At 40.5% G+C, this 11,588-nt stretch overlaps 2 protein-coding genes across 3 annotated transcripts; one reads left to right on the plus strand and one right to left on the minus strand.

Annotated features, from left to right (window-relative positions):
- Window positions 1-634: 634 nt before the first annotated feature.
- slc5a12 (solute carrier family 5 member 12) lies at window positions 635-10,191 on the minus strand. Of its 2 annotated transcripts, XM_043228105.1 has the most exons (15): window positions 8,268-10,191; window positions 8,023-8,088; window positions 7,886-7,937; window positions 7,212-7,279; window positions 6,551-6,705; window positions 6,263-6,403; window positions 5,444-5,573; window positions 5,242-5,330; window positions 4,956-5,068; window positions 4,430-4,497; window positions 4,259-4,345; window positions 3,654-3,826; window positions 3,333-3,436; window positions 2,060-2,169; window positions 635-1,987 (listed from the first exon to the last, which is right to left on the minus strand). In XM_043228105.1, the coding sequence occupies exons 1-15, from the start codon at window positions 8,619-8,621 to the stop codon at window positions 1,823-1,825; spliced, it is 1,875 nt and encodes a 624-aa protein (XP_043084040.1). In that variant the 5' UTR covers window positions 8,622-10,191; the 3' UTR covers window positions 635-1,822. The 2 variants fall into 2 exon arrangements, with proteins under 2 accessions (XP_043084040.1, XP_043084039.1); XM_043228104.1 differs by having other exon boundaries at window positions 4,259-4,497.
- Window positions 10,192-10,334: 143 nt separating this feature from the next.
- On the plus strand, window positions 10,335-11,313 carry fibina (fin bud initiation factor a). The gene has a single exon (XM_043228157.1). The coding sequence runs from the start codon at window positions 10,460-10,462 to the stop codon at window positions 11,129-11,131; it is 672 nt and encodes a 223-aa protein (XP_043084092.1). The 5' UTR covers window positions 10,335-10,459; the 3' UTR covers window positions 11,132-11,313.
- Window positions 11,314-11,588: the final 275 nt, after the last annotated feature.

Here is an 11,588-nt window from a genome sequence, read left to right on the forward strand (position 1 = left end):
TCATGGATTCTGTACCTGAATCTCATATATCTCATCTTATAGTTCAAGGACAGGAGACCTTGAACCGCGCAGGCGAATCTTGACTTTCAGTAATGAAGTGAATATAGATCAACCGATTACAAACCAGTTATCTGAAATAGTTCGAAAGTGCATCTCATGAATCTTCAATTGGAAAGCGTGGACAGAGAACAACACGAATATTGGGAAATCGACCATATCTTCAATACTGTAATTCAAACATTTCAAAGCAGTCTCTTTCAATCAATATCCCACATACAGTGATGTGTCAAATTAGTACTTTTCAAATGGATAAATGGCAAATATGAGAAGCGCAGCCTTCTGCATTTCAGTACAGTAACTCCCATCCAAAGTGCTGCTATAGTTTACATCAGTTAATACTAACAAAGTGCACTGTTATATTGATAACTTGACATTTCGACTTTGACACAAGGACTTTTCATTCTCATGGCACTGATACGTTCAGTCATTTACACTATCTGAGACATCTGCGTTTAAAATTGAACTGGAAGTTAAGTGCTGGGCGTCCGGTCAGAGGAGAACTGGCCCCAACTGAGTCTGGTTTCTCCCAAGGTTTTTTTTTCTCCATTCTGTCATGGATTGGGTTTTGGTTCCTTGCCGCTGTCGCCTCTGGCTTGCTTTGTTGGGAACACTTTACTTCTAGCAATTATCGTCGAATTGATTACAGAGACCGTCTCTGCATTTAATAACAAATTGCTCAATCTCGTCATTATACATCTCTATCATTATATTCTTCTACTTCATACTGTTTCGGTCCTTTGATACAACCTGTGTTGTTAAAAGCGCTGTATAAATAAAAATGATTGATTGATTGATTGATTGATATGTTCATTCACATAAATAATTACTCTTGAACTAAAGATTTTGAGTAAGTTATAGGCTTTTGCTGGAAATTCGTTTTGTGGTGCCATATGTACAAATTGTTCTGAGAAATGTACAACACAGATCCAACCCAACTGCCTGTAATTATCAAGTGACCCAGAACACCTCGATTATCTGGTTCAGGTGTGTTTAATTGAGGCTGGAGCTGAAATCTGCAGGACAGTAGCTCTTCGGGAGCTGTGTTGGAGATCATTGGGTCAGAAGGGAGAAATTCAAATCGTTTTATTCTTGTTCCTGAAGATGTATGTTCCTTCTGAGTACAGCAAATCTGCCCCAGTAAACCTGTTTGCAATTATCGAGTGTTCCTGAATACCCTAAGTAGTTGTTTCAGGTGCAGTTGATTAGGATCTGAGAAAAACTTTGCTAGAGGATAAATCCAGGAACTGGAATGAGTACCACCAGTTTGCGAATTGGGTTTACTGAAGAGAGGGGTGTCCAATCCTGTTCCTACAAGGACATTATTCAGCAGAACTTAGCTCCAGTCCTAATTAAACACACATGACCCAACTAATCAAGGTCTTTAAGATTGTCGGCAATGTTCCAGACTTAACTCTGCAGTAGAGTGGTCCTCTGGGAACAGAATTGAACCCCTGTACTAGGACTAGGCTTCAGAACTAACCAAAGATGTTAAAGCAGGAGCAAAGTCTAAAGCCCTGAACACACTGCACGATTTCTGGTTATTCCAGATAGACAATTGCAATCGGAATCAGAAATCGCAGTGATTCTTCATATATAGATATAAAGGCCATTTAAGCGACTCCTTCTTCATCCTCGTTTACATGTAAAGAACAGTATGCATAAAAGAATTGTACAAAAACATCTGTGAATTTGGATCTCAATTTTCTTATTATTTGACTTCACTGTACATTTTCTATATGTTTATGTGACTAACGTCACAAAGTTAAAGCTTTGCTTGAACTCGATTGGTTTCATTATGGTCAAAAGCAGCATTAGAGTAACCACTTTCCCGCAGGTTATCACTATCATTCTTGACCTTCTCCTCCATTTTTATAACACCTTCCACATCTGTATGTTTCTCCCACGCCATGCCAAAGTCTCCCATATCCTAAGAGAGGCAAAGAAAGGTTGAGTTTGCATTGAAAATACTGAACTTCACAGTCTAAATGATGCTCTTCACCTCATTGCCATCGCTCAAGTCTGTTTCCCTGAATTTCTCAGAGCAGAAACAGATGACGTCCTTCACCGATCGAGTCAGTCCTGGCTTTACATTTTTGGGATCCATCGGCCCTGCGGACACCGGAATGACAGTTTTACAATACTCTCTCAACATCAAATCCTCCCTCGTTTCAACAAGACCATTTATTGGATCAAAAGCGGGTTCCTCCAGAGAGCTTAAAGGGAGAGAGTGCATAAAGAGATTAATTACATATAATTGCATGCCATTCCAATACCTTTGTTCATGTTCGGAACAAAAAATAATATATTTTTCCGATGAAATCTGAGAGCTGACTCTCCGTTGACAGCAATGATATTACCACAATCAAGACGTAGCAAGGACATTGGTAAAATCGAGCATGTTACATCAGGGGTTCAATTTTACATAATGACATAATGAGCTCTGGAGTACTCCTCAAAATGGCAGATGAAAATTGCTACTTAAAACTACATTAATATGGCGGAATATTTGAGAGCTAATGCTTTTGAACGTTAGCATCAGCTTCATACAGTAGATTTGTTCGGAGGTAAGGATCTCAGAGTCCCATGTAAATATGGTTCAACAAAACGAAGTTCAAATGGCACGGTTGCATCATTAAATATTTTTTTATAGTCTGGTAGGTTTAGGGTTGGATTTGGTGTAGGGTATATCTCCAACATTATAGAGCATTAACTTTTAGCAACAGTCCACAGCTATTTAAATTCTTACATATATAAATATACCAATGTAATAAAAATTTACATATTTTAGTGCACAGAGGAACATATTTTTATGAGACCAGGTTGCCTTACAGTACAATATGTTTCCCACATAGTAAGCAATACAATATTAAGTTTGCAATGCTACACAGAACTCTTTCAGTTTTTCTTTACAGTGACATCAAATGCTTTATGTTAAAGTCATAGTTGACCAATCTGCCTAAATGTTATTAGCCAAAATACTGCATGTTAGCTTTCTGTGTTACACCAACAACAAACTATTCTTCTATCCACAAGTCAAGGGCTGTACCTTGTGCCCTTTTGTTTTGTGAATGTTAAGTGGAGCCGTGGTTTTGGCAAACACTGAATCGTTGACTTTTCTTAGACGAACTTGCGTTATTTGTGTATGAATGAATGTATGCACGACCCCTTACAGCTCTCACGAGCTTCTCTGGCATGCATTGCCCCTTCAGCGAGACCAGCAGTTCTTTTTATTCTTAGACTGGCAGTGTGAGCTAATGAAATGTTGCTCTCACCCGTCAGCAGTGTGATGAGGAGACCTGCTGCTACAGTGCCAATAAAGCCCACTGCGCTATAGTACAGATAGGACATGGAGTACCATGAATCAGCCAGCCAATACCTGAACACAAGACAGAGACACCTTATAATGAAGGCGCATTACTACAGCATGATTACATTTTCATATTACGTTAAGCAATATTAATCAAATTCATTTATTTCATGTAGACAAAAGGGTACTTATTGTGAGAAAATAGATCTGCTATGACCTTTATAGAGTGCTTTAAATTAGTTTTAAAGTACTCTGACTCCGGGAGGATGGTAGAAGCGTATTGCACCTGTCGGAGGTGACTGATGTCTGGTTGGATCCGTTAGCTGCGAGGGTGAAGTTACAGCCTGAAGTGTTGAGTTCAAGCGGACGTGTGTTATTGCTGTGCGCTGGATAAAAGAAAGCCCCCACACCAGCCCAGAACGAGAGAGCGATGCCCACCATCAGGCCCCCGACTGCCCCCTAAAGACCAAGACCGCAAAGCACAGAGAATGTCAGTTACATTAACGTCAATGCGCTGTCAGAAATTAAAAGATGAGCTAACTCCAACTTCTGCCAATATGGTTACACTTTATTTTAAGTTAGTTAGTGGTCTAGCTAGTTGGCGTAGTTACACAGTTACTTACCGTTAGCAGAACGTCGAAAGTGGACTATCGAAATAAAGTGCTAACCATTAAACTGTTAAGTTCTGTCAACTTTTGATTTTGAATATTATACATACCTATACATACCTAATTGCCTATTAAATGTAAAATGTCAAAATATGAAACATATATAAATTATGTATAAATGTATAAGTTATTACTTCACTAAAGTATGCAATAATGATAATCCCATTGCTCAGACCAACAACTTGTTTTTCATGAGAACTGTGGTACGAAAGCTTAGATCGACCTTCAGATTAGTGACAGGAAACAGGATTCCCAAAGAAAACAGGCCCAGCATTGGGCCTCCGCACATGCCGTGGATACTAAGGGCTGCCTGAGGCACAAGAGGAGGAAAAACTCTCAGTGACAGGAAATTAAGCAGGAACGGATCGTCTCTGCCCGCATGAGAATCACATACCTGCACGATTCCTCCCATATATGATGCAGCCACGGCCATGGTAGTGCAGGCCAAACCAAACACCACACCTGAGCATCGGCACAGACAGACGTCTTAGTGATATTTAGCATGTTGCTGTTCTAAGCTGCATCGTACCATTTTGTGCAATGGATATAAATGATATCTGAAATTGTATCGGGGCTTTTTTTGATTAATCAACTGGTGTTATCATTCTTCGCTGGGCTAAGTGTTTAACTTCTACAGTTCCTAGGCAGTTCACTCCACCTTTTCTTCGACCTACTTTTGCCCGTTAAAAGCATCGGACCCTTTCTAGTAAAATCAGGAGACCCAGTGATCCGATGCACTTTCGTTTCTGCCATTTAGGCTTTTTTCGCCTCACAGCGACTCATAACAATGAACTGATCCGCCGAGACAGATCTCTTTTAGCGAGAGATTACTCATACGCTCTCACGCCATATGACGGAATCAATATTCCGATCTCGAGCGTATCCTCTTTTAACGTCTCGAACACACTGGATGTATTTACACAGGGCTTTGCTGATCCAGTTGGCCGATCGGTTGGACAGATCTCTGAAACGCTGGCTCACAAAGTCCTCATACGTCACCGTGGCCAAAGCGTTGATGCTGGCAGCTACTGTGCTGAAAAACAGAAACAGAACACGACGTCTCCTTTTATAGGTCAGATGTTTTGCTCAGATAAATATAAACCATTTAAAGCTTTTGTTCTGTTATTGTTTATCCTGGAATTCTTTGACCCTCGTGTTGTGTTCCAATTATTCCAATTATACACTGAGGGACAAAACGGCCATTACCTCAGCGTTCCACTGAAAGCGCACGCGACAAACAAGCCTGGCAGTCCTGGATACTCACTGAGGATTTCCATCACAAAATATGGCATGAGCTGAGATAAAACGCATACGCTAATATTAGGTGCGTGAGCGACAGTACTCACCTCGGTAAGCTCCACTACTGCTAAACAAATGGGCATAGAGATTATTTCAAATAGATCCTCACCTGGTCTGGAGCAGAGACCAGTCCAGCCGACCAGGGGTCACAGAGAGAATAGAAACTGTACATGATCAGACCAGATACCACAGCACAGAACAGAATGATCCACAGGCCCAGCAGATTCAGATACAGAGCCCTGAGACACAAGAAAGAAACACAGTGAAGCTGATTGAAGGCAGGTTGAAACCTGTTGACTGCCATTTTATTGGCGTTTAACATGGATTGTTTCATGGAAATGCAGCAGAAAGGTAAAGCAGTTGTTCAAATTTAACAATATTTTTGGCAGAAACGAAGTGACACGCGTACATTTTATTTCTTAACATACATTATGTATCATTTACACTACAAGAACAAATGAATGAAGCAATGAATGCTTCATTTTCTAAGACATTACAGCTCCTCCAGCCCCGATCTCACGGAAATCTGCACGTATATTAGTAGGTGGCTAATTCGTACGAATTCGTATGACCCCACTAGTACAAAGTCATAAAATTTTTACTGCATGTATTTTTTTCAGTTGCCAATTATTTTGTGCCACCTGCCCGTCACTGGGGTTTGAAAATTGTACAAAACACAGTCTAACGAACCAATTCATACAAATTTACCAGGTGGTTAATTCGTACAATCGCTTGTATGAATTTGTACGAATTAGCACAAATTAGCCCCGTCGTAAAATACGTACCACTTGGTCGCGAGACTGTCTCGGCTTGCTCAAGCACTTGGTCAATAAACACATACATGTTTTATTTTTAATTCTTAAAAAACTGAATAGTTTAATTGCGCAAAATGCGTTAAAGGATATGATTGAATGGACTGAGCGCTCACCAGCGTGCATGACCTTCGGTTTTGCAAGAGATGCATCTCTGGATGGTTGACTGGTTTACTCCGTAGATGCCCAACCAGGTGAAAGTCCCTCCTACAGAGAGCGTCCAGAACGTGTGTCGTCTCAGTGGATTAATGTCAAAGCTGCGAACGATGGCGCACAAAAGTACTGTAACACTTTGCAAAGTGTCAGTGGGGTCGGGGGAACAATGTATAAATCAATATTTTCTCTAATAAATGCGGTGGTATGTGTGGCGTGAGCAGATTAAGCGTTCTTCTGCAAACACGTACTCAACGAAGTCGATTCTGCCTCCAGAGCGAGCTGTGCTCCAGACAGACTCGATCCCTCCCGCTCGGCTCGCACCCTGGATCAGCACCGTGAGAAACCCCACCACCATCACCACCATCTGGAAAGCATCTGTCCAGACCACAGCCTTCAGCCCACCCTAAACACACACACACACACACACACACTGGCACTGTTTCTGTCTGATCAGCATGGCCCATTGACTAAAATGTTGCTCAGAATTACATATTTCAACAGTTTGTTTACACACTTTGTGTCTTCTCATGGAACATGAGACTTTCTAGATGGAACAATATCAAAATTACTGCTAACACTTTATTTTTGTGGTCCCTTCTGAACATTCTGTTGATATTAAGGAACTTTGCTCTCAGAAAAGTATAAGTAGACTCTGATTAATATCTGCGAACTCTTTATTGTGATGGTCTCCCAACAGATCCTCTACTGACTATGAATAAATACATGTCAACTTACTCTAACCCTAACCCTACCAGTCTACTAATACTCTAATAAAAATTATGAATATAGATAAAACGTAGCATTCACATATTTAAACAATTCAATGATTAGTTATTATTGATGCAATTAAATAGAAGTGTCCTAACAGAAACATACAAGTTTTTTTGATCCAAATTCAGAATCACTTACCAATGTACAGTAAAAAGTGCAGACAATGCCAGTGGCAAAAATGGATCCCCAAAGATCAAATCCAGTCACTGATGATAAAGAAATACAGTTTTATTTTTTATCTAAGTCACAGTAGCAATAAAAGTGGCCAACTTAGCAATTTTGTTGATAAATTTCGTAGCTTTTCAGACTAACCTTGTGTGGCATTTATAGCCTGAAAGCAACAGATATAAGACGTTGATAGTAACTGTTGACGTTCGCAACGCCGGGTGATCAAAATTCGATGTAAATTTAACGTCTAATGTCAATTGATGTCCACTACCGCCGTCAGCTGACGTTGATATTTAGTTGTTTTTAGGTTGTGTAGTCAAAATACAACGTTAAGTCTACGTTAAATTGACCGATCAAGCCAATTTTCATTTTCATGCTATGTCCGTCCAACACCAATAGATATACAGACGTCTGGTGCCTGCTGGGCTACCTCAGATCTTAGAAATTAAATACCTCACCGCGAGCCAACAAGTGTATTACATAACAAAGATGGCATCGGTCACTCATTACATACATTTAATGATGTTTAACGGGTTTAATTAATGAATAAGGTTGTAAACTATATCGCGTTGCTAGTGCAGAGCGCTTCCGACAGCCAGTTTGATGTCAAAGGGTTATTTTGCGTGTGATGGATGCAGACTGACCTTGATTGAGAGCTAAAGCAGGAGCATAAACTACCACACCAGTGTACAGAATCTGAAGAGGTAAGATCGCATTACAGGTGATCAAAAACCAAACCACAAACGGTGATAGATTCGACTGAATATTCAGTGTCACTCACCGTCTGAACGATATACATGAGTGTGGCTGCAACTCGAACAAGCCTGCAAAAGCGCAACTCCAAATACTGTGAGGAAAACAAATCAGAACGAAGCCCCAACCGGCCTGTGAGATTTATTACTAAAGCCCTGACCTCCAAAAAGCCAGCAACATATGGCCAACATCGTCCGCTGCAGTAGATCTTTTTGTTTTTTTGTGATTTTGGTATGACGATATTACAATCATTTAAGATACGAGTATCCGTACCTCGTATGTGCTGGTGATCCCTGATCTGTAGAAGACAGGCAGGAAGAGCTCAGCCGTTAAAAACACCACGAACGTGTAGGCGACCCCAAAGATTATATACAAGGCCCCGTATCTGTACACATCTGACGGGGCCCCGATCACCGTGATCGCGGACATGAAGCTGGCGGTGAGAGAAAGGGCCACCGGCCCGCAGGACATCTGACGGCCCCCGACCAGAAACTCTTTAGACGAGGTCTTCTTCCTCTCTTTGATGGCGAAGAAGACCCCGATCCCAGACGAGACCACGAACAGCAAAGCGAACACCAAATAGTCCCCGACTTGGAAGGTCCCCACGGTGTGACTTTGGTCCTCCATGCTTGATGCAGAATCCGTTCGCCGCCGGTCGTGTGTCTCCAGGATCTCCAGTTCAGGGACCTCACATGTTAATCGTGTTAATCATTGAGGTTTTAACAGGTTAAAAATGCTTATGAGTCAGGACATGGGACGAGGGGTTATATTAGTTATTATATCACGTGTCTATCATCCATCCATTATTACAATATGAATATGTAAATGAGTACAAGTGAATGTTTTCTAAATATATGTACTGCATGTGTATTAATGTACTCATAATAAATACGCACAAATATATTATGGCAACAAAAACGTATTTTGGATACAATTAATCGTGATGAATCGTTCGACGGCACTAATTAAATTAGATTATATTGGATATAAGGGATATAATGGTCTAAAGAAGTGGTAAAGTTATAATCTGGTTCATTATTACTCTGACTGATGATGATTAACTGATGATGTGCTTTAGTGGTTTTTGTAATACTTCGTCATCCGTGAAACGCTGCTGCGTAGTTCATCCTGATACACACACTGCTGACAAAGTGTTTTAACAGAACCAAAAAACAAAGGTGTTTTTGCCTTTCTTTATTTGACAGATGCGATTACATTAAAAACTTCAAGTCCATTTGCACTGAGGACCATCACATTATATCGTATCACGTCCACGTGGAGCACTGCAATCGGTTTAAAAGTCCCAACCGTATGAAAACGTTCCATATAAACGCCTCAATCTCAAGAAAACTGCTCAAAATGACTGAAATTGTAATCGGTTTAACAGGGGTGGGATAAACCTTTCTATAAACCCAACGAAAGTAAAATGCTGCACGTAAACGCGTTAAACCGATTACTTTGTGCCTACGTCATCACGTCAAGAGGTCGGGTCGTCAGAACGTGAACGTCATGTCGGCAACGCAATGCTGGGGATACTGGGATGTATGAAGTTCAAAATTTAAATTACACAGAACTGCTTTATTTATCTTCTTTCATGACCGAGGCGGTTTTCGCGGTGTTTGCTTGTTATTAAGAAAAACTGCTTAGAAAGGCTTAACTGTTGTTATTGATTCTATTGGGACGTCTACCGGAAGTTATTTTATGGCCACAAAAGCACGCATGCGCGGTATAACGTCGTTGTTGAAACCGTCTATAATCGTGTTCTCGCCGTACGACCGATCGCTCGAACGAACGCAAGCGTTTAAAATATTAGTCCATTATTCTAAGCAAGTGCATGCCGCTATTAAAAATATTAACGCATATAATATATCATTGATAAGATGAATTTCATTCTGATTAGTCGAAAAACCCACTTTTAAGTGTATTTCATTACCGTCAGTCATAACGGCATTTTTTGTATTGTGATTTATGCTTAATAAATAATTTTTCCATTCGTGTATGGTATTAATAGGACAACATTTTGGCTGAGATACAACTATTTGAAAATCTGGAATCTGAGGGTGCAAAAATGTTGAAAAAAAATCGCCTTTAAAGTTGTCCAAAACACTAATCATTGTAATATTTAAAATTTACAAATTATCTTCATGAAACATGATCTTTACTTAATATCCATATGATTTTTGCCAAAATAAAGGAAAGAAAGAAAAATGTATAATTTATGTAATCTGTATATTTTTGGCTAATGCTTACGCGCTGCTTACGACTTGGTTTTGTGCTCCAGGGTTACATATTGCAATGTCATCTTATAAATTAAACGAGTTATTGCAGAGTGACGCGCAGAAAAGCGGAGTGGCGAGTGGAGACGTTCGGCGCGCTGTAATTTGAGAGCGCGTAAAAGCGCGCCGGACTCCGATTACATCCTCGGCGTCTCCTATTAGTGCGCATACTCATACCAGACGCTCCAGATGTGGACATCGTCCCCGTCAGGTCGGTCAGACCTTCCGAGCGGACAGAAGCGATCTATCATGTCCCCTTTCGCCCTCGGTCTGTTTTTATTGCCGCTCTGCGGCGCGGTCTACGAAGGACCTTTGCTCCCCGAAATGTCCAACGGGACTTTTCACCACTTCTTCGTCCCCGACGGCGATTACGAGGAGACCGAAGACCCGGAGAAATGCCAGATGCTGTTTAAATGGATCGACCGCAGACCGTGTCCGCTGGAGGAAGACCGGGACTCGCTCGTCCGCGAGGACTTCATCGTCGTCAAACAGCAGATAGAAGACTCCGCGCGCGTTCTGGAGAGCCTCGGAAAGAGCGTCTCCTACGACCTGGACGGCGAGGACAGCTACGGCAAGTACCTGAAGAGGGAGATCGTGCAGATCGACGAGGCTTTTACGAACGTAGAGAAATCTCTCCTGGAGCTGGAGACCAAGTTCAAGCAAAGCCAGGATACCGAGCAAAGAGAGGAGAGCGAGTTCACCAGTAACTTCATCAACCCCATGCTTAACGCGAGGGACACCCTGCAGGAAACCCTGGACATCTCTTCGGGACTCAAGGATAAGCACGAGCTCATCTCTCTGATCATCCGGAGTCACGGATCCAGGTTAAGCCGGCTTAAAAACGACTACCTGAACGTTTAGAGACTCTGGACAGACTACAGTCCGAGTTGGATTGTTTTGACGAAGTATATGCTAAACGTTGGATCTCCACGGTTTTTTTTTTTTTGGGGTTCTTTGTGGCTCCTTCACGCTTAAAAGGTTTAGGATTGTATGCAGTTGTTATATGTTCCTTTGGAGATTAAATAAAAGTTATCGAGGCTTCATTCGCTGGTTTCTGGCATTAAAACACAAATGCAGCCAATTCTTACTGGAATTTTTATATATATATATATATATATATATATATATATATATATATATATATATATATATATATATATATATATATATATATTATATATATATATAATATATATATATATATTTATATATACAAATGTTAAACATATTTTCTATAAATATAAAAATAAATTTTTATATATATATATATATATATATATACATATAATTTTAATAATATAAAAATTTTAATAATATA

The sequence above is a fragment of the Puntigrus tetrazona genome, chromosome 25, assembly GCF_018831695.1.
Source record: "Puntigrus tetrazona isolate hp1 chromosome 25, ASM1883169v1, whole genome shotgun sequence".
Classification (NCBI taxonomy): Eukaryota; Metazoa; Chordata; class Actinopteri; order Cypriniformes; family Cyprinidae; genus Puntigrus; species Puntigrus tetrazona.